A 23,988-nucleotide genomic window follows, 5' to 3' on the forward strand; every position below is an offset into this window, starting at 1 on the left:
GCGTTCGGCGGTATTGCGCTTCCCTGAGGATTTGAGAGGCTTCTGCGAGCGTCTTGAAATCCCCCAACCCATATTGCCAGGGTGGGCAGAGGAGGAGAGAATCAGGCCCTCACAGAGAAGGTCAAGATGGAGGAGAGGGGGAGGAGTGGAAAATGGAGAGGGGGAATGAAAGGAGATGAGAGGGGTGGAGGAGGAAGAGGGAAGGAAGAGGGGGAGAGGAGAGGAAAGAAGAAAGGGAAAGAGAAAAAGTTTTAGAAGATAAGCAAAATATGGAGAGGAGAGGAATTAGGGTGAAAAGCAGTGGGGGAATCGGGTGGGGGGGGGGGGGGGGAGCGGAGCGGGGTGGGGGGGAGGGTCTGCCCAGACGGCCGGAGGTGTGAGCCCCAGGGTAAGAATGGAGAGAAGACGACATCAAGAAGTTGTTTGTCTAGCCCATTCAGTCAACAAAGAAAAAGGGGGGACTCTGGCCAACCTTATTAGGTGTGTTGTTGCGGGGGTGGGGGGGGGGGTGTTTTTTTTTTTTTTTGTTGTCCTCTCTCCTTCTCTTGCTCACTATATATTCGATGGTTAGTAGTCCTCTGGGTCAGTACATGCGGACCAGTGAGCTTCAGGTATAAAGATACATGGTTGCGATTAATGTGATCACGTATAATGTGCGGGGCTTAAATACAAAGGAAAAAAGATACAAAATTAGTAATGAACTCCAAACTTGGGCAGCAAATGTAGTATGTCTACAGGAAACATATATCACCCAAGCGTCAGGGATTAAACTAAATTCATTCCACTTTCCAACGTGGTTTTATGGGGACACCCCATCAGCACACTCAAGGGGAGTGGCAATTGGCTTTAATAAGACATCTAGGTTCGAAGTAGAGGAACGCCTGGCTGACCCAGAGGGAAGGTTCTTGTTCATAAAAGGCAAATTGTTTGACATAAAGTACACAATAGTAAATATATATGCACCAAATAGGAAACCGGATAAGTTTCTAAAGAAAGTCCTAAAAAGACTAGAGGGTTTTAAAGACGGCAAATTGATCGTAGCAGGAGATTTGAACTGGTCCTTTGACTCCGGATTAGACACCTCTGGGGGAGAAATACGGGTGTCTGATCGGAGACAAAGAGCAGTTAAAAGAGCCCTGTCCAGCTGGCAGTTACAAGATGCATGGAGGATAAGTCACTTAAAAGAACGGGATTATACCCATTTCTCTGCCACCCATGACTCTTTTGCCAGACTGGACTATGTATTAATAGAGCATCAATTAGTGACAAACCTCAAAAAGGCAGAAATCAGGCCTATAACCCTGTCAGACCATGCCCCAGTGGAAATACAGCTAGAGGTACAAGGAGATAAGGAGACTGGGAGAATGTGGAAGTTGAATGACTCGCTCATTCAAGATCAGGAAGTGTGTAGTAAGATAGAGCAGGAGCTGAAGGTTTTTTTTGATTTAAATGATAAGCCAGAAATCCCCAGATCCATACTCTGGGAAACACACAAAGTAGTCATAAGGGGGAACCTGATCGGGATCGGAGCGGGGAAAAAGAAGGAGAGGGGGAAAAAGAAAGCTCAGCTCAATAGGGAGATTCAGGAATTAGAGCAAAAAACTAGACCTAAGGGGCTCAGGGAAAGACAGGAGTTGATAGGAAAAAAAAGAGAGCTAGAGGAATGCCTAGAACAAGAAATGAAGTCAGCATTTCATAAAATAAATAAGGATAGATATCAGTGGGGTAATAAGCCAGGCAAATGGATGGCAAGAAGAGTGAAGGAATATAAAAATAGGACTTACATCCCGAAGATAAGAGATAAAGGGGGGGAGATGCGATTTGCCACCCCGGAAATCGCAGAAAGCTTTCATGCATATTATAGCACCCTCTATAACATAATCCCCAGAGGTGGAGACATAGTAAAAAAGAGAGAAATAATAGGGAGGTACCTTCGGAAAATGGACTTCCCCAGGGGGGAAAAGGAGGATATGGAGGCATTGGAAGCCCCCATATCTACAGAAGAAGTTATAAGAGTAATCAAGAGTATAGCCCTTGGGGGAAGTCCGGGTCCCGATGGATACTCTATTCTGTACTATTCTGTACTATAAAAAGTTTCAGGAGTATCTAGCCCCTAAGCTCTGCGAATATTTTAATGCAGTGGGAATCGGGGAGAGCTTCCGTGAGGAGGCTCTTCTCGCCCATATTACTTTATTATCGAAAGAGGGTAAGGATCCAGCAGCTCAGGAAAGCTACCGCCCTATTTCGTTATTAAACACCGATATAAAGATCTTTGCAAAAATCTTAGCAGATAGACTGAAATTACTCCTACCGAAATGGCTACATACAGATCAGGTTGGGTTTGTCCAAGGACGGGAGGGGAGAGACAATGCCCTGAAGTCTATATTCCTGATCCAGGAAGCCACCAGGACGGGTATCCCGACAGTGCTCATGTCGGTAGACGCCGAAAAGGCTTTCGATAGAGTGGATTGGGAGTTTATATATGAGGCATTGAAGCATTTGGGGTTAGGGGAGAAGATGATGGGAAGGATCAGGTCATTATACTTTATAATATATTTATTACCCACCCGACGGCAAGAATTAGAGTAAATGGCTCCCTGTCTCGCCCCGTGGAATTATTCAACGGGACGAGGCAGGGATGCCCACTCTCTCCACTCCTGTTTGTAATCACTTTGGAACCCCTCCTGGTGGCAATCCGGAGGAATCCGGACATTCAGGGCATTCGGGTGGGAGAGAGAGAATACAAAGCATCTGCATACGCAGATGATGTATTACTGTATATAACCCACCCAAGAACAACTATCCCGACACTCCTCAAGGAATTGGAGCAGTATGGGAGATTGTCGAATTTTAAAATAAATATGTCAAAGTCAGAGATCTTGAATCTGAATTTAACAGAAGTAGAACAGAGAGCCATCACAGCCCATCTGCCGCTAAAGTGGTGTAAGAGTGAGCTGAGTTATTTGGGCATAAAATTGACAGCCCAAATGACCAACCTGTACAAAGCTAATTATATGCCTCTTCTCAATAAAATTAAAGACAAGCTGAACAGTATGCAATATAAAACACTTACGTGGTTGGGCAAGATAAATGCAATTAAAATGTTTATATTGCCAATGGCAATCTATACATTTCAGATGGTACCAGTACCCCTCCCCTCGAGTTATTTTAGTAAACTAAAATCTGTGGTGATGAGGTTCATTTGGGGGCGTAAAAACGCACGTATTGCATATAGCACTTTGGTGAAAGATAAAGATAGAGGAGGAGTAGCACTGCCAGAACTTAAAAAATACTATGAAGCAATAGTAATCTCTAGATTAACGGACTGGCTTCATAATAAGAAAGAGTTGGGTGGAGTTAGAAATCACATTGAGTAGGACAGACACAGGTAAGATGATATGGATACCACCTCAGTTTCGAGACTTAGGAGTGAGCACGAACACTTTAACAATAAATACTTTTAAAATTTGGGATAGAATAAATAAGAGACATGCGTGGAGCTACAACTCGCCACTAATGTCTCTTTTAGATACAAATTATTTTTCACCGGGGAAGGAAGAGCGCTTATATTTCAGTAGATGGGCAAAAAGAGAGGAAATAACACTGCAGGATGTGATGAAGGGGAATAGCATATGCACTTATAGGGAGATTTCACAGGAATGGGGGCATAAACCACTAGATAGATGGAGACACACGCAAATCTTACATTTTACACAAGGGTTACCAAAGCCACTACGAGGCACAACACAGCTTAGACCATTAGAGAAATTGCTAAAATCACCACAGTGCTTAGAGAGGAGAATATCCAAAATATATAAAGTATTAAGACGGGAGGCGGACTATGGGTACCCGATTTATCTTGAGAAATGGGAAAGGGAGTTAGGCCCAATAAGAAACGACGACCATAGGGACAAAATAATCAAAATGACATACCTATTACCAAAAGATGTACAAACAATAGAAATGTCTTACAAGGTATTAGCAAGGTGGTACATGACTCCCCAAAGGGTACAGAAAATCAGAGGAGAAGGCCCGGCCAACTGCTGGAGGGGTTGCACGGCATTAGGGACTTTCAAACATCTGTGGTGGGACTGCCCTAAAATAACTACTTATTGGGATAAAATTATAGAAATAATATTTGTGATAACTGGGGATAGGTTGGAAAAACTCCCATGGACGTGCCTGTTCCACGATACAGAGAAGGGGGTGGCACAATATAAACTATCACTAACTCCATACTTGCTAAATGCAGCAAAAGCCTTGATCCCCTGCCACTGGAAAACCCAACAGGTTCCAACAATAAAGGAATGGGTCAGGAGGATTGATCGGATAAGAGTAATAGAAGAGTCAATACACACGATGGAGGAAACGAGGGGAAAATATCTGAAGACATGGCAGCAATGGTTTACATTTGTGAAAATGGAGAGATATTGTTTGATGTTAGAGGGTAATGAGGATTGAGAAGGTGTCGAGCGAGAGAAGGGGAGATGGGGGGTGTGTGTTCTTTTTTTTTTTTTTTTTTTTTTTGGGGGGAGGGGGGTTAGGGAGGGTAATGTTAAGTCATAGATAAATGGAATGGTAAATATGGCAGATCAAGTTATATATGCCTTAAAAGATTGATATTTTGTATAAGTATTTATGAAATGTATTGTATTAAACTTTAAAATAAAAGATATATAAAAAAAAAAATAAGGTTTGCAAAGGTCCTGAGAGAGCTCTATGCTTTTATCCATCATGAAATGTTTCTTGTGTGACTCTTTGGTAATTAGACACCATTTTATAGGTCATCAGTTGAGACCAAACCAGCTGATATTAAATTACTGATAGATTTCCGCTGGTGTCTTGGCTTTACATGCCTTTCCAGTCCCTGTTTTCATGTGTTCAATACTTTTTCCCTGTGTCATTCCATTTTATTACACATAACTTAATTTTTGAGCTTATTTGTTTTGGTTTCTTTGTATGTATGGATTGCATAGGTTGTTATCATCATGTGGTGAAAATGTCATGTCATTAGCACCCTTAGAAATACATTTACCTAGAAAATAGTGACATGCTCAATACTTATTTTACCCTCTGTATATAGTAATATTTATTTATTACTTAATAATACTTTGTAGTTGATGACAAATTGATAATCAATATGTGCTGTAAGTGCTTTTTATGTAGATGTGAAAGAAGGACAATGATTTGCATTATGATACAATTTAAATAGAATACATTTCTTTTTTTTTTTACACAAATTTTTATTGAAAAGTAACAGAGCATTACAATCAAAATTGAATCGCACAATGACGTTTACATTTTAGCACGTTATCGTAAATGTAAGCAAGGATACATAAGAAATTGCTAAATTCACAGGGATTGAGTAGTTACAACATGTGATGTTTTAATCAAAATGAAAAATTGTACTTATCAGTTAAGGCGAAAAGAGAGTCAAAGCGTATATGACGATAAAATAAGAATGTTCTTGTGAAGGAAGGGGGAGGGAGGGGTGAGGAGAGAAAGAAAGAAGAGAAAAGAAAAAAAAAAAAATAGAATTTATATTTAGGCGTAGTAGCAGGAGGGAAGATTAGGCAGAGAGGTAGAGTGGACAGCGGCCTGCGCTGTTTGAACATCTTAAGTAAGAGAACATAGATCACTGACAGAGAATCGACAACAAATAATACTTAAATGGACGATTTGTATTCCTGAGTATCTTTAAATGCTAGCCATTTTGACCAGGTTGAGGTGAATTGTAACATTCTTTCTTGCGAAATACTGATAAGCTCTTCAATAGTTTCAAAAGAGGTGATCCTTCTGAACCATTCCTTTTTCGTTGGGATTGAAGTTGACCTCCAATGGGAGGGGATGCAGTGTCTAGCAGCGTTTGTCATTATCATAATAAGGGATTTCAAATATTTTTTTGAGGGGATTGTGTTGTGGTGCAGTAGAAAGTGGGCTGGATCAAATTCTAACGGTTCTGAGGTTATGAATGTAATGGTTTCATGAACCATTTTCCAAAATGGTTGAATATGCGGGCAAGACCACCATAGGTGCAATAATGATCCCACTTCACCACTGCACCTCCAACACTTGTTGGGGATCTGGGGGTTGAATTTCTGTATGGTGCTGGGTGTTCTATACCATCTAGTTAGAATCTTAAACCCACACTCCTGAGTAGCGACGTTGAGTGAGCCTTTATGAGCGTACATGAAAATAGTTTCCCAGTTTTTATTAGTGAATGATAGATTGAGGTCGTTTTCCCAAGCTATACAGGATGGGGAGGAGAACTCTAAACCCTCGTCAAATAGTGAATTATAGATAATTGAAATATTGTGTCTTTGAGGGTGCGTTCCTGAGCATAGGGTTTCAAGGGTCTTGGGAGATTTGGAACTCAGAGTTGCCAATACTACTGTGGAGAGAAAATGCCTTATTTGGAGGTACGTCCAGTGTGAGATTAGTCTAGAGTCATTGTCTTTATTGATTTCCTCGAGGGGTAGAGGTTTCCCATTGCGTAAGAAATGTTTAATCAGTACTGCTTTGTGGGGCCAGCTTGCTAAGAAAGATTTTTGTTTGTTTCCTGGGGGGAAGTCGGGGTTGTCTCTAAGAGGCGTTAGGGAACTGATCCAAGGGGTGGGGTCACTTTTCTTATATGTGTCATGAAATATTGCTAACGTGGGACCAATAAGAGGATGAGATTTGATCTCTTTTGAGTGGTATTTGGGGTTTATCCATGGAAGATGGTTGATTGGGAAGGGAAATTGGGCTTGCTCTAGTGATACCCAATCCTTGATAGGTTGGTGTAAATTCCAGTCAACTATTCGTGTGAGTATAGTTGCTTGGTGGTACTTTTTCAGGTCCGGGAGGGCTATTCCACCTTTATTTTTTGGGAGAATTAATCTTGTATATTTGATTCTAGGAGGTTTACTCCTCCATATAAAGGCAGTACACGCTTTGTGGAAGGCGGCAAAGAAGGAAGATGGTAATCTGATGGGGATCGTTTGCATAGCTTAAAGGAATCTGGGCAGAATAGTCATTTTTATCAATGAGGCCCTACCAAACCACGAAATATTGAGGGAGTTCCATCTTTTAAGGTCTTCCTGTGAGTCTTTTAGTAAGGGTAGAAAATTAAGTTTGAAGAGGTCGGTTAAATTTGAGGGTATTTCTATCCCAAGATAGGTAATTTGTTTAGGAGACCACGTGAATGGGAAGTTTTGCTTACATAGTTCAACATCTTTGGAGGGTAAGGATATGTTCAGTGCTACCGATTTGGAGTGGTTAATTTTTAAATTGGATATTAATTGGAACGTTTCAAGTTCTTGAATTATATTAGGCAGTGAGACAAGGGGTTGCGATAGAAAGAGTAGCATGTCATCTGCGAAAGCAGCGATTTTATAGGAATGGTCTTTTATTTCAATGCCTTTTATGTCCGGGTTGGATCTGATTTTATTAAGAAGCGGTTCCAGGGTAAGAACAAATAGTAGCGGGGACAAGGGACAGCCCCACTCTGTCGAATGCCTTCTCTGCGTCGAGAGAGAGGAAGAATCCCTGTTTCTTTTTGGAAGTCAGCCAATTGTTTATGTTCAGGGCCTTGATGGTATTGTCCCGACCCTCCCTGCCCGGGATGAATCCCACTTGGTCAAGGAATATTAGAGATGGAAGTAGGGCTAATAATCAAATCTATCACGGAATGGAGTGATTGGAAAGTTTTCAAGAATTTGGGTTTGAGAATGTCAAGAAAAGTTTTGTAATATTGTAGTGGGAGACCATCTGGACCCGGGGCTTTGCCAATTTTCATATCTTTTAAGGCTCTGTCAAATTCTTCTCCATTAATGGGAGATTCGAGTTCCTGAGCGATATTGTGTGCTATTTTTGGGGGACTGTGTTTGTCCAGATATTCTTGAATGATTTTAGTTCTAGCCTCTGAGTTGGGGGGAAACTCGGGATTGGGAGGGATATTATATAGTGATTGGTAGTACTGCTCAAACTGGGTGGCTATCTCCTCGTTCGAGGAATACGACTCTCCTTTGTTATCTTTTATTTGGTGTATGGTGGAAGCGGCTTTCTTACTCTGAACTGCTCTTGCAAGAAGTTTTCCACTTTTATTACCTTGTTTGTAGTATATTTTATGTCGTAATATATATTGCCTTTTGGCCTTTAGATTCAGTTCATCGGTAAGTGAGTCTCTAGCTTTAGTCAACTCCTCAAACGTGGAGACAGCCACATTTTTTTTATGTTGAAGTTCGAGTTTGTGTATGTGATCTACTAGGGATTTGATTCTAGCTTGTTTTTCCTTTTTGAGTTGAGTCAGCTTCCTTATAAATTCGCCTCTGATGACGCTTTTGTGGGCTTCCCATTGAATGATGTTGGAGGTATCATCAGTGTCATTACGAGTAAAATAATCGGTGAGTATGTCTCTAAAGCGGAGAATATCTATAGGGTCCTTAAGTACAGTGGTGTTCATTCTCCAAGTTTTAGTTTTAGTAATTTTTTCCGGGAAAGTCAAAGTTAGTGTGATTGGGTGGTGGTCAGATAAAGTCATTGGCTCTATAGTTGTGTTCGTCAGGAGTGGTAGGTCTGATTGCGTGATGTAAAAGTAGTCGATTCTGGAATATTTTTGATGGATTGTTGAAAAGTAAGTATAATCTCTGGATTGAGGGTTGAGAGTTCTCCATGTGTCGTGTAGCGTTAGCAGCTGCAGCTGTAGTTTTATTTGTTTCAAAGCCCTGAAAGGAATGCTCGAAGAGCCATTTGAGGTGTCGGCAATAGGGTTAAGGGGGACATTGAAGTCGCCTCCCAATATTAGAATACCGGAAGCGAAATTTGTTAAAAGGTCCTTGATCTTACGAAAAAAAGCTACCTGTTTCGTGTTGGGGGCGTAAATGTTGGCAATCGTGACCGGGCGGGATGACACCACTCCCTTAAGGAAGATGTATCTTCCCCCCGGGTCAACCATTGTGTCTTGTATCTGCAGTGGAGTGTGTTTCGAGATGAGGATGGAGACTCCTTTCGTATTCCCCTCAGGGTTGGTGGAGTGGAAAACAGTGGGGAATCGTCCATCCGAGAATTTAGGCACATTGTTAGATTTGAAGTGAGTCTCTTGGATACATACTATGTTGGCTTTGTATTTATGAAATTCAGAAAGGAATTTGGTTCTTTTAGTTGGGATATTGAGCCCTTTAGCATTAATAGATAGTAGTTTGAGAGAAAGGGTTGAGGAATGCCGTCCCTGAGACGGCATCACTGTAAGTGTCTGCTAGCAATGTTGGAAAAGAAAAAAGAAGAAAGAAAATAATAAAAGAAAAAATAAATAAAATGAGGGGGGGAGGGGAAGAAGGGGGGGGGTGAAGGGAGTACCTAATACAGGTAGGTAGAACACACACCGGAGGAAGGATTAGACCAGCTAAGCCAACCTATATGTATATGCCGGTAGGGTCAAGGAGCGATATGGGGGATCACTCCTTGTGTGGGTTCAATGACCAAAAGGGGGGACGAACAAGTGTCAGATGTTGTATCACAAAGTGAGGTGTTAGATAAAGGGTAAGTGGGACCGGCGCCCAGGGAGCTCAAATGCGCATGGTAATTTAAAACTAGACAGGGTTGTTATGCAAGGAGGTGGAAGGGGGATAGCGTGACAGTATCGCGTCATGCGGTCAGAGCCAGCCAAGCCTATGTTGCAGTAAGATGGGGTGTGATTAAGTGATCACCCTTGGGCCGTGGGTGTCTCTCTGTAATGGCCATCGAGACAAAATCAGTGAGAACATTTTGTATATGTTGTGTATTAGTGCGTCAGGGAGATGGAACCCTTTCACCCTTAGGTGGGGTTGACTAATGTGTTACTTGGTAGTAGTGTGCGATAAAAGAATCCTCTGAACAACAATCTTAATAACAATACCTTTAACCTTATATAAAGAAGAGAGAGGGTGTACTGAGAATCCCGCCAGGCATCAACAGGTTTGGAGCTAAAAATTAACAATAAATAGTTGTATCAGTCAATTTGGAGACTAGTGCTTGTCCCTGGTAGCAGAAGTGTTGTGTCTATATATCGAGTAGGAAATTTAGGATGAGTCTTTCTTGGACCCAAGGGGGGTGTGCACTAGCGGGGTTCTCCGTACGCCCATTTAACATGGGTTTTAGTGAAAAAGAGGAGGGGTTATACCCCTTGCAGAAGCCTCTGACTGGTAACAAACAAAAGCTGTATTCAAGCACAGACTTAAACTTTATGCATATAATGGTAGAGAAGAAGGAAGAACAAAAAATAAAATTCTCCTCAATAACCTTAATGGAATGGGAGTTGAGCCAGGCTATGAGAAACCTTTTAACAGGGCTGGTATGGGGATAACCCAGTCCCTAGGGTTCATAAAAGAGACAAACCTAAAGTGATTAGAACCGTGAGGCTCTTGTATGCTGTCATAAGGAAAAAAAAGAAAAGAAAACTAGGTAACTTCCACATAGTAGACAGCGATCAAACTGGCTTATAGAAACAAACTCAAAATTAGACTGTCCCCCCCGTGTATGCGTAAATAGCACATTTCAAGGTGGGTATGGGGATAGTGTTCGCCATCTGATTATGAGTCCACCTGTAAAAAAAACTTTATTACAAGGTACTCAGTTCAGTCTTTTCCCCAGAAAACAAAAAGAAAAAGAACAACAAAAAAAAAAAAACAGGAAAAAACATGTTTTGAGTGGGCAACTGTAGGTCAACATGAGTGCAGGCCCAAACGCTGAATAGGTTCCATCAAAACGAGACAGTATGCGTTTTACTCAGAAACCGGGAAACCCTGAATAAGGGCTCAAAAGAACCCCCTGAAGGGGCTTACCTTTTGGGGCAAACCTGTTTTACCCAGATGTGGATGAGGGTAATGAGTGTTTTCTGGGTAGAGTTTCAAGCTGTCAACAAGGTGTGGTCTGGCGGAGTAAGATCATTAGAAGAGATGATGGTGGGACAGTTGGAACAACGGAGAGTTGGCGAGGAAGAGGATCAAGAAGGGTCTTGGGGCTTCTTCAAGATGAATGTTTCAGGTAGTTTCAGCATGAAGGAGGCGATGGACTGCGGTCTAGGTGTCCATTAGATCTGGTCTGTCGATTCGGTCTCGTCTTCTAGGTGGGGAGATGCCTGGGCTTCCGTGTTCTGCTCCCCTTCCATGGTGCGGCGCTGACGGAGACCTTCGTCTGCGGTCTCTGTTTCTCTGCGCTCTGGGAGTCGAGTTGTTTGTTACTTCGATCCATGTGTCATGGATCTGGAAGGAGTTGTACCAGTCCGGTACCTCCGTTACAGGGAGGTTGAGCGATTCACAGAATGAATGCAAGTTGTCAGGAGTGCGTAGAAGCGCTGTGTGACCTCTCCATGTTGCGGACAAGCAGAATGGAAACTTCCATCTATAGGGAATGCCTCTGGTCCGGAGTTGGTCCAGTAGCGGGCGAAGGGCCCTGCGTTGCTGTAAGGTAATGTTGGAGAGGTCTTGGTACAATTTGATTTCGTGACCGTTGAAAAGCACTCTGTTTTTTTCTCTAGCTTTTTTAAGGATGGCTTCCTTTAGTGGAAAATTTACCAAGCAGCAGACAATGTCTCTTGGTGGGTCAGTGTCTCTTCCCCTCGGTCTTAGAGCACGGTGAATTCTTTCAAAGTCAATTGGGGAGTCAGGGGGTCTCTCCAGCAGATCATTGAAAATGGAAGTTGCCGTTTGCATTACAGGGGTTTGGTCTGTTGTCTCGGGGACCCCACGGATTCTGATGTTGTGGCGCCTTCCTCTATTGTCGAGGTCCTCGATGTGGCGTTGCATCTCTATAAGGTGACAAAGGTGATTATCAGAGGATCTTTGTATTTGCTTCAGGGCATCAGAGTGACGTGATGCAGTTTGTTCAGCTGCTCCAATTCTTGCTGCCATGTGCTGAATGTCAGACTTCAGATCTGTAATGGCTGCTGACAGTGTAGCCTTAATATCAAGTGCTACAGCCTGGAGATCTGCAAGACTTAGGGCCTGTGTGGCTGGGGAGGCTTGGGGGGATACAGCCTGGGTCAGTGGGGGGAAACTGTCTTTGTTTAGGCCTAGCGGACCGTTTGCGCCGCCCGCCGCACCTCCGGAGGTGCCGAGCAGGGTGGATGGCTTAGGCGAGGCCGCGGCTTTGAGGCCTTCCCCGTGCGCCGGGCGGAACATCGCCGAAATACTGGTGAGAGGGGACTGACCTGCTTCAGCGGTTTCCCTGGATCCCGGAGTGCTCCGATCCCCCTTTCCCATGTTCGGATGGTGGCAGATTAGCCCTGTGTGTTGCTTAAAAGCTCCCTGTACGCCGGAGGAAAGGGCTCAGGCGTCCATCTCTGTCCCCGGTTAGGCCACGCCCCCCCAGAATACATTTCATGTTGGAACCTCCTATATAACCCACTATACAGTATGAGGGTGGCACAATTCAAATAAGTGTGATTTACACATTCTTGCTGAGCAACCAGTAGTGATAGAGGTACAAAAAGTAATGTATAAATCAGGACTGTGCAATAAGAAGAGTTCTAATAGAGTTTAGCATTGTTTTTTTTTTTTGCAGTCTTAAAGCATCCACTGAATAGTAAAATGCTGAAGGGACAAACCTTTGGACAGGGCATACTGTACATACTGTGTCTATGGGAACTGCCTTCATAATAGTATTTCCATAGACACAGTATACATGCTTACGACATTTCCTAGATTTCAGATAAACTGAAATTAAATACATTAGCAGCAATTTAAATACTTATTTATCCGGCGACCTGGAATGAATAGAAGGATTGTTACACACTTGCCAATATTAAAAGCTTTTGGGATTTTTGTAAACCAATCAAATACTGTGTTTTGTAAACCAAACATCAATTACAACACTATAATGTTGAGAAAATGGACAGAGATATGGATTCACATGACTGATACTAGATATATGAAGAACAATTGATTGAACCACGTAGGAGCCGAGATACATATTTGAAATCAGAGCAGGTTTGCAGCCAGCCCCGAAAGCAAAAATCTCTGACCAAGATAAGTTGACATAAACATGAGCATCCAACTACAAGTCAGTAGTTCTCTGGGGTCTATTCTAGCCAAAATTGCCCTAACTCTAGAACACTGCTCACACGAATGCCTCTAAGGCTACATTTGCATGGGCATTTTGGCACAAAGTGCAACAGCAATGATCAATCCAGGTAGCAGGTAGCTAGCTGCTCACAAGTGTCAAAAATAGCCAAAGTGCCCGTGCATGCAATAGCATCCTTAGTTTTACCAAACCATTAAATTCCTCCTTTTTCTGGGTACATGTAAGTACTGGTCATCATACTTCTCAACTTTGCTAAGATGGTAAAAAGGGACACATTATAGTATGTAGGCAAATGACACATTTCTAGTAAGGCGGATCATGATGATCACTGGGCAAAAAAATGGTGTAACCCAAAATTACTTTTTTCATCACTACTTTTCCTTTATAGATTTTTTATTTGCAAAATAAAGGTTAGATAAAAGGTTAAATAATAATATGTATACTGTATTTATAATCTAATTTATATAGAGATCTATACATCTGACCAATAGAGGGAAAACCTAGCAGGAAAAAGAGACAAAGGGATTTGGTTCCACATGAAGGACAGCTGGGGGCTATACAGGTCTCAGAGGAAAGTATGATCACTGGAACTAACATACAACGTGTAGGAAAATAACAGAGGTTCAAACATGATGATACTGTTGCCTGTTTCTGCCAAGACCCCTATGTAGTGTTGGAAGTTGCCTTTACTAGAGGTGGTGCTGGTTTTGGGGAAGAGGGCAAGAGTAATTAGAGGTTGGGATAGCAATATGACTTGAAGCAAATGGCATGGTAGATCTACAGGGACTTAGTGAACTGGTCCAACAGATCAATAAAGGCAATAGTAAACACAGAAAAAACAATGAAACGCAATAACTACAACTGAGAGACGCAATCCAATTATGCAAGTGAAAAATGGTCACAAGACAGGGACTCAACTCAACTTCAGGTATACACAAGCAGGTAAGATGCAAAACCCAGACAAAAACAAGATAGCACACGAGAGGACTAACAGAAAACGGACAGATATGGAAAGTACTGTTCTAATAAAGTAATCACAGGTCTGCCAACAATGATACCCAGTTTGTTAAACATCAGTCTTGTATTTCTCTTTTTCAGGTTTACAATGGCTAAAAGTGACACTAGGATGTATAAGCAGAATGGGGATTACACTTTCTTATGAAATGATTTGTTTAGTGAATGCTGAGCTGTATCCAACTTTTATCAGGTAAACAGATGACCTATATAAACAGATATTTAAATATACAGTATATTGTACAAACCAAACTTCTTGTCTAAGTCTTCTTACTCTCGTTCCTGAGGAATCTTGGAATAATGGTCTGCTCATCAATGTGTGATCTGGGAGGAATAATTACACCATTTATTGTTTATCGGTTGTCAAATGTCTGGAAGGAGCTTCCACTTATAGTATTTGGTAAGTAAATCAATGCAGTGATAAGACACATACTTCTACATGTCAACAGAATTTTTTTGTGAAAACCCAAAGTAACCACCTTCCTAAATATAAGGGAGAAAAAAACTGACTAAAATAATAAAAAATATGTACAGCATTTCACCACATTTTTTTCTGAATTCTACTCTTATATTTGTTGTGTAAGTTAACCACTGTGAATAATTTCAAATGAATATTACGGCTTGCTCTTGCTCTCTGACTCAGATTTTTCGGTATGATTGGCATCATGTGTATGGTAAATAGTTTTCATATATGTTTATATAGTTTTCATAAGCAAATTGTTTTTATTGCTAATTTTATTGCAAATCTGTTGCTAATTTTCTTACCTGTAGATCCAGCATTTAATTGTTGCAGGATAACAACCCTAAAGCCTCATACACACAATAAGACTTTCGGACAAACGTTCATTCATTTTTGTTGCATACAAGTTTCATGTCGAAAGTGAAGAGGTTACTGGCCATATGAAAATTCTTGTACGTCAGAATAAAACTTCAGAAGTGACGTCATATGTTGACTAGTTTTGTATGTATTTTTTTGTTTGAGTATGCATAGTCTTGCTCTTATGATTATTTATTTTCATATGAAAACCGTAGTAATTAAACGAAAATCTGATGTTGAGTTCACGTACAATAACAATTTTATAGTCTGCACATCCAGATTTTGTTGCATGAAAAACTGTAATCGGCTGTTGAAAGCACCATGCTAACAATCTGAAAATCAGCAGATCGTTAGTCGGACAAAATTTTACTACTTATTTTCGTATCGGGGCTTAAGGCCCTCTCTTGCAATGGACAGGGCTGAGATTGAATGTATTGTGAGAAGTTGGTCAGGACTAGGGATGAGCTTGCATTTGTTTGGGCCCAGGTTTGGGTCCGAAATCAGAAGCCAGCTTTCATTCCAAAGGCCCGTACCCACGATACATAAATCGGAAGTAAAATTTCGTCTGACGAGCGATCTGACGATTTTCGGATTGTTAGTACGGTGCTTTCGACAGCCGATCCTAGTTTTTCATCAGATAAATGCTGAATGTGCAGACTATAACATTTTTGTTATATGTGAACTTATAGTTTGTTTTACGTTTAATCAGTATAGTTTTCATATGAAAAAAATCGTAAGCGGAAGACTATGCATGCTCAGAAACCAAAGAACACATACAAAATGAATCAACACATTACGTCACTTCTGAAGTTGTATTCTGTCATAAGAGAATTTATGTATGCTGAGTAACCTCTTCTCTTTCGACATGAGACTAGCATGCAACAAAAAATGGACGTTCGGTTGCCCGAAAATCTGATCGTGTGTACAAGGCGTTAGTCTAATAAGCTGCAGGCAGGGCATTCCCTGTCCTGCAGCTGACATTAGAAAGGGACAGGAATGCTTGTGACATCATTAACCACTTAAAGACCGGAAATATTTGTCCCCTTAATGACCAGGCCATTTTTTGCAATACGGCATTGTGTCTCTTTAACTGACAATTCCGCGGTTGTGCGATGTTTTACCAAAACAAAATGTATGTCCTTTTCTCCCCACAAATAGAGCTTTCTATTGGTGGTGTTTGATCACTTCTGCATTTTTAATTTTTTGCACTATAAACAAAAGACTGACAATTTTGAAAAGAAAAACCAATGTTGTTTACTTTTTCTATAATAAATATCCCAAATAAAAAAAAAAAATGAAAAAAAAAAAATCTCTATCAGTTTAGGCCAATATGTATTCTACTACATCATTTTGGTAAAAAAAAATCGCAATAAGCATATATTGATTGGTTTGCGCAAAAGCGATAGCATCTACAAAATAGGGAATAGATTAATGGCATTTTTATTTTATTTTTACTAGTAATGGCAATGATCAGTGATTTTTAGCAGGACTGCGACATTGCAGCAGACAGATCGGACACTTTTGACACTTTTTTGGGACCAGTGACATTTATACAGCGATCAGAGCTAAAAATAGCCACCGATTACTGTATAAATTACACTGGCTGGTAAGGGGTTAACACTAGGGGCGATCAAGGGGTTAAGTGTTCCCTAAGGAGGTGTTTCTAACTGTGGGGGGACATTGAATAGAGAGAAAGAGATCGCTGTTCCTGATCACTAGGAACAGCAGATCTTTCTCTACTTCCCTGTCAGAATGAGGATCTGTTTACATTGGCAAATCCCCATTCTGGCTCTCTGAGAAGTGATCGTGGGTCCACTGGCCACGCGCACCGACTCTGGCATTGTGCCGCGGGCGCGCGCGTCTGCCGGCACGTGCACACCTCCAATAGCTCTTAAAGTGGCCTACGTACAATGAGGGCAGTTCGCGCAGCTGTACCAACCTGTGGGAGTTGTACTGTGGCGGCCGGCCGGCAAGTAGCTAACCTAACCTGGCTATGTGTCAATATTAGGTCAATTATGTCTTGAGCATCCCCACCATTTTGTGTATGTGTGCAGCTGTGAGTTTGTGAATGTCCTGGCCGCAGTTGATTGGGCTTCAGTGGACAGGAGTGACAGCTTTATTCCCAGTTTGGTCTGAACCCACGTTCACACCAAACCCAAGCTCATCCCTAGTCAGAACTGATCACTCAGATCTGACCTCTGCTCAACACACAGAACACCAATGGGAATATGGTAGACTCCCCAGTGAAAGGGATTCCCTTCAATCCCTGTGAGTATTAGATAGAATAAAAAGTGTGACAAAGTACCTACTGAGTTTTATAAGTTAAAGTGGATGTAAACCCCATTCCTCAAATTTGACCTAAGCACATAAATATGTAGTAGTTACTTATCTCTCGCCAAAGCTCTAAGTGCCGTTTCTTTCTGCTGCTCCATTCCTTTGTAATCAGCAGAGTAACTTCTGACAAGTTCTTCGACACATGAGATAACATGAGCTCAAAAATTATGTCGAGGAGGGAGCTTAGAGGTAGATTAACAGAGAGTCAGCAGACTACAGCTCTGCCTGTTCCTTCATTCCTCTGTCTATGTGGAGTGGGGGTGGGGGGTGTCCCTTTCCTCCAATCAGCTCTTACACAGTGTAAGTCCAGTCTCCCCACCACCACCAACCCCTATGTGCTGCTGAAACAGGAAGAAAGATTTCTAACACGATCTGCACTTCCCAAAGAATGTAAAAAGGTAAAGACAGTAGGTATACATGTAACACTTATGTAGGAGAATTTGTTTTATCTCTGTGCATCATCTGAGGCTTTTCACTTCACTGGGTATAGGAGAGGGTTTACATCCACTTTAATGGTCAAGACTGCAGCAGCAGCTTAGGATATGCATTGCCTTTACAATAAATTAAATAAATATATGTACACAAAATATTTGTATCTTTATTGAGCTTATGCATGTGTTTCTGCTTCCTTTTGATCATGAACTCTAGCTGTAATTGGAACACTATCAGGAGTTCTTGTTCTGTTTTTACCGGAAACGAAAGGTCAGACTCTACCAGAAACAATTGAAGAAGCAGAGAATTTACGGAGGTAAGTCTGACCAGCATCCAAATTTACTATAAAAGTCCTGTTGTGCAGCTAATTCTTTTTTTCATAAGAAAAACTTTAGTGTGATTCTTATGTAAGTAACTGGATTTTAATGAAACACCTGCAACCCCAGTGACTTTGTGTGGTTTTTGGATTGCTGACAATTCAAATTATGATGTAGAATTCATAACCAATTGTGTCCACTCCTTCCTATGATCAGTAAGGCTCATTTCACACATGTTGCTTTTGAGCGATTCTGCAGTGCTTGCCAAATTTTTGCACACACGCTTTTACCGCACTTTTATCGTGATTTGCATTTTTTTTTACACTGTATATAGCTGGTTGCTAAGGAGGGGGCCCGGGAAGCTGGCCGACGTGTCCTTAACAACCACTAAGTCAACAGTGGTCCGCTGGCTTCCCGCTGAATGTAAAAAAAAATTGCCGGCTAAAAAAAAAAATCGAGAGAAAAAACAGCGTGGGGTTCCCCCCGGTCCATGGGTCTATTATGGATTCAGAGGAGACCCCCATGCCAAAATTTAAAAAAATATGGCTTGGGGGTTCCCCCAAAATCCATACCAGACCCTTATCCAAGCATGCAGCCCGGCAGGTCTGGAAAGGGAGAGGACGAGCGAGTGCCCCCCCTCCTGAACCATTCCAGGCCACATGCCCTTAATATGGGGGGGATGGGTGCTCTGCGCCCCCACCCCAAAGCACCTTGCCCCATGTTGATGGGGACAAGGGCCTCTTCCCGACAACCCTTGCCCGGTGGTTGTTGGGTTCTGCAGGAGGCGGGGGCTTATCAGAATTGGAAGCCCCCTTTAACAAGGGGACTTCCAGATCCCGGCCCCCCCCATGTGAATGAGTATGGGGTACATGGTACCCCTACCCATTTACTAAAAAAAAAGTAGTGTAGTGTTAAAAAATAGAGTAGACAGTTTTTGACATGTCTTTTATTAAAAATCTTCTTCTTCTTCTTCTTCTTCTTCTCCGCTTGTTCCTCCGGTCTTCCTCCATCTTCATCCTCTGGTCTTCTCCTTCTCCCCCTACTTTTTCTTCCACTCTTCTTCTGTCTTCTTTGTCCGGTGTTCTTGTTCCTCTGCCTTAATTCGTTATGTTCCATTCGTTTAGATGCGGCATTCATTATATCACATAAATTTGTAACTTCAGGGAAATTCGTATTCGTTATGTTCATTAACAGCCAAATTTGAAAGGAAATTCCAATACCTATATTTTAATAGTTAGTTATTATTAGTTAGTTAGTTAGTTAGTTAGTTACTATTTTGGAATTTCACATTTTTGGATTTTCGTTCTTTCGAATTTTCGGATTTTCGTTCTTTCGAATTTTTGGATTTTTGTTCTTATTTTTGGATTTTCGAATTTTTATGAATTGAAAAAATGAATAACGCATCTAAACGAATGTAAACAAATGGAATGTAACGAATTTGAATGTTTCTAAAGTTAGGATTTTATTAGAAATAACAAATTTAAATTTTAACAAATGACCCAAAAAAAAGAAAAAGAAAAAAACGAATAAAATGAAAACAAACGCATTATTTGGCAGTGCCCATGTCTACTAGCAGGGTGCTGTACATTGCTACCTTCCATAGCAATCTGCCTCAAAGCTCCTCTCAAAATCCCTCAGCCCTGATACAATCGGTGGTCTGGCTCCTGGGAGAAGTTACAGTATGCAAATATCAAAATGACATAATGTGTGGATATCATTCTAAAGAAGTGGAAGTTGAAGCAGGCTGCATGTGTATGTGTCCCTAGGACATGCCCACCTATGATGCTGAGCCTTGTGAAGGAAAGTGCTAGATGATGCTACATGTCTACCAGCCAGTAAAAGAGGTGTGATCAGTCTGGGTACATGCATCTGTTTATTTTTTTTAAAAAGGCCTATTTAAATTTTGTGTTGCAGCATGCATTAATGCACATTTCAAACACAGAATTTCATGCATTGAGATATGTAGCGTTAGAGGGGCTATTTATTTTAAATAGGCTGTTAAAATAGCACTATGTAAAGGATAGCACTGTTTTTTGTAGCACACAGAAGGTGAACATCCATGTGCTGCAGTGAACTGTACAAGTGCATCAGTGTTCAATCAAAGGAGTAGCTTGAAGCTTGTGGGCACCAAGATACTCCAAGTGGCTAAAGAGCTACAGGCATACCCCACTTTTAAGTACACAATGGGGTTTATTTACTAAAGCTGGAAAGTGCAAAATCATGCTTGCTTCACTTCACCAATGAGCTTCTAACCCCAGGTCAATTAAGTTTTGGTAATAAAACCTGGAAGCTCATTGGTTTCATTGGTTTCTATGCAGAAGTGAACCTGATTTTGCACTTTTCAGCTTTCGTAAATAAACCCCATTGTGTACTTAAAAGTGGGGTATGCCTATATTTGAAATCTTTATTTACATATTGATAGGGTAATTCAAAAAAGTTTGAAGAAACTGTCCACGTTTTGACATACCTCTCTCAACTATTTTGAATACCCTGGTGCAAGGGTAGGCATCCTTTGAAAGATGGAGATCGACCTGAACAACATGAAAGAGATCAAAGATCACTGGGGTTCAGCACCCCCCCTTTTTTTAAAAGACATTAATTAGTAAGACCTAACTAAATAGTAATGAAAACTTAGAAAAGTATAATAAAACAGCTGTCACTGTAAAAATATAAATTTAGCCTACCTTACAAGCGGACACTGTTAGTCAGTAGAGCAGTGTATTTCCTCTTGGTACTCTTGTTTCCTCCCACACCCAAAGACTTGCTGGTAGGTTAATTGCATCCTGTCTAAATTGGCCCTAGTATGTGTATGTCTCAATGTGAGTTAGGGACCTTACATTGTAAGCTCCTTGAGGGCAGGGACTGATGTGAATTTACAATATACTGTATATGTAACGCTCTGTGTAAAATAACAGCACTATATACCGTAAGTACCTGTAAAAGTTAGATAGTAATGTGCAAATTGATGTATTGTTTTCTCTTCATTTTCCATAAATATCTAACAGCAAAATACAGTATATTTTTGTAATTTTATTAATGATAGAAAGCCTCCTTTGACAATAAAGAATGTTCAAATCAGATGAATATTACATACAATTAAAATGTACCATTGGTTAAATAGATTCAGCACTGAATAGCTAATATTGCATGATGCAGACTTGTATATACAATATACATTGAACATTTTTGCTTGAATTTTGACATTGTTTTTGCTTATTTTCTTTCTAGAAAAGAAAAAATAATGAAAAGGAATACAATTTATTTGGAAATAATTGCTAAGGATTGACTCTCACTTGGACATGAATGAATAAATTTAAATAAAACTGCACTGTTCTTTTGTGGAATTTCTGAACAGAAATAAAAACTAAAAAAAAAATCTTTAAAAGTATAGTATATGGACAACGCACAGTGGAATATTACTTTACGTACCGTATTTATCGGCGTATAATACGCACCGCCATATAACACGCACCCCAAGTTTAGGAGGGAACTTTAAGGAAAAAAACTTTTAGGAGGGAAGTTTAAGGAAAAAAAAAAAACCTTACATTTAAATGCCCATCAATGCAGCCTTATCAGTGTCCATCTGCAGCCTTGTCCACCATTGCAGCCTTGTCAGTATCATATGCAGCCTTGTCGACCATTTCAGCCTTGTCAGTCAGCCTTGTCCACCATTGCAGCCTTGTCAGTCAGCCTTGTCCACCATTGCAGCCTTGTCAGTTTTTTTTTTTTTTAAATGCTGCCGCCGAGATTCAGAGCCGGATATCCTGTGTATCTCGGCAGCGAGCAGTAGTTCTCGGTGGCCTCAGGCCGCCTTCGGCTCTTCTTGGCAATTTTTGGCTGTTCTCTGCAGCTTTTGGCCTACTTCGGCCGTTCTCTGCAGCTTTTGGCCACCTTTGACCGTTCTCGGCAGCTCTCGGACGCCAAGAACAGCCGGAAGCTGCCGAAGGCGGCCAAAAGCCAAAGAGAATGGGCGAAGGCAGCCAAAAGCCGAAGAGAATGGGTGAAGGCGGCCAAAAGCCACCGAGAAGAGCCGAAGGTGGCCGAAAGCAGCCGAGAAGAGCCGAAGGCAGCCAAAAGCCGCCAAGAAGAGCTGAAGGTGGCCGAAAGCCTCCGAGAAGAGCCGAAGGCGGCTGAAAGCCGCCCAGAGGCTCAGAATTGCGGGGGATCGGCATATAACACCCATTCACGATTTTTCCCTGCTTTTAAGGGGAAAAAAGTGCTTGTTATACGCCAATAAATATGGTAAATCAAGGAAAGAATCAATTGCTGCCATGTGTTTTAAATCCTTCATCGTCTTCCTCTTTGAGTTATGAGATTTTGTGGAACAGAAACAAATTACAAAGCCCAGTACAACGTGGGCACTGCTGTACCTAATATGTAATTTCTGTCAGCTGAAATAAAAAAACACTTAAATGCTAAATTGGGTAATGAGGACCCAGGGTGCTCTGTGGGATATACAAAGATTTAGCTATTTTATGTGTCTCTTTAAAACCAAAAAAAAATTGGACAAAAATAAATAAGGGGAGCATTTTAATTTATCTTCAAGTGTAACAAGAAGGGATTTTCTGCAGAAGATATGTATGGGCTTGCTGTGCAAAGCAAAGATGCAGACAGCAGTATTGCGGCTACACATATAGGTAGCCATTCAGCTTCTAACTTCAGCTTTGACAATAAAACCTCAAAGCTGGTTGGTTTCTCTGCAGAGCTGCATCATATTCTGAATGTTCCAGTTTTAGTAAACCCCTCCATTTGAGTCCGAGACCAAAAAGCAAATTTACAGATCACTACTGGAAGTTGGAATTAATCAAAAGTTATTTTCTGCAGTCAGTAATTAGTTTAATTTTTTTTTATTGTTTTTACCATGGGAGGTACAATAGGGCACAGTACCACATGGTTATAAGTTCATCAAGGAACAGTCATGACAGGTGACTTTGATTACTACATAGGCTGGAGAGGTAGAGAGAAAAGAGAACTTCCCTAGCAATTGGGACTTTTAGGGCTCCGAGGAATGCACAAACATGAGAAAAAAAAGTATGAATATAAAGTAATTATTGTTATCAAAAGTAATTAAAAGGTATACAATGTTACATGTACACAATTACATATAAAAAATGAGTGGTCGTAAGAAACAGGGCAAAAATAACACAACTCAATAGTGGTACTGGAGATTGAAGAAAATCAAACACCAAAATGTTTCAGAGTCCTTTGAGCTCCTTCTTCAGGGAAGGTTTTAACAATCTTGACAAATACAGTAGTGCCTGGGCATAGATGTGAAGCGCTTTACCAACCAATGGTATAAAACAGTATTTATAATGAATCCAATCAAGGTAAAAAAAGTGTGCAGAATAACAAGCAAAACAAACCAAAAAAATCATGAATGTCCTGTACGGAATGCAGTATTGAGTGACAGGTCAAAAATTAGAATGACTTCCAAAGTGATGAGTGATGATTCAAATTATAATGACAACCGCAGAAGTAAAAGTGACTTGTAATTAGTGAATCCCACCACCATCTGAATTTTGCTCTTTCCAACTCCCAGATAATAAGTTCCTGTAGCTATTGCCCAGCCAGGGCCTTTTCCTCTAGATGCTCTGGTCTCACGTAGACTGCCACTGTCTTTCAGGGAAACGGAAGATTTATTATGAAATACTTACTGTCATTTTCCTTTCCTGATGGACTCCGTGGCAGACGGAGTTCCCACTCATCGGTGTCATTACCATGAATCAGACTGACACAGAAGTACAATTAAATCACACTTGTTTATTAATAAAAATAAAAAGGTAAATAGAAAAAGCGTAGTCAAGCATAGCCAGAGTCCAGTAACCAGATCGGGTAATCAGCCAGGCCAGAAGTCAGGGATCCAAGTAGAGCAACAGTAAGCAGGATAAGGAGCCAGAAGGGATGTCAGCAAGCCAGTCTTTAAACAAACATCAGGAGATGTTTTCTAGTGATGTGACCAAGGCGAAGGCAGAGGTGAAGTGAGCTGGAAGGCTTTAAGTAGGCAGGTCAGACGAGCATCATCAGGAACAGCTGGTA

The 23,988-nt window shown here is 41.1% G+C and overlaps 1 protein-coding gene across 1 annotated transcript in view; it reads left to right on the forward strand.

Moving 5' to 3' along the window:
- LOC143987454 (solute carrier family 22 member 2-like) overlaps positions 1-21,280 on the forward strand; it is a 74,883-nt gene extending 53,603 nt beyond the window's left edge. The window contains exons 8-11 of the mRNA XM_077486171.1: positions 14,137-14,245; positions 14,340-14,452; positions 17,852-17,951; positions 21,181-21,280. Of these exons, the coding sequence (XP_077342297.1) occupies positions 14,137-14,245; positions 14,340-14,452; positions 17,852-17,951; positions 21,181-21,238 (380 nt within the window). The 3' untranslated portion in view covers positions 21,239-21,280. The remainder of the gene's footprint in view (positions 1-14,136; positions 14,246-14,339; positions 14,453-17,851; positions 17,952-21,180) is intronic.
- Positions 21,281-23,988: the final 2,708 nt, after the last annotated feature.

Source organism: Lithobates pipiens, unplaced genomic scaffold, assembly GCF_037356315.1.
Source record: "Lithobates pipiens isolate NorthernLeopardFrog02 unplaced genomic scaffold, aLitPip1_a1.2 Scaffold_18, whole genome shotgun sequence".
Taxonomy (NCBI): domain Eukaryota; kingdom Metazoa; phylum Chordata; class Amphibia; order Anura; family Ranidae; genus Lithobates; species Lithobates pipiens.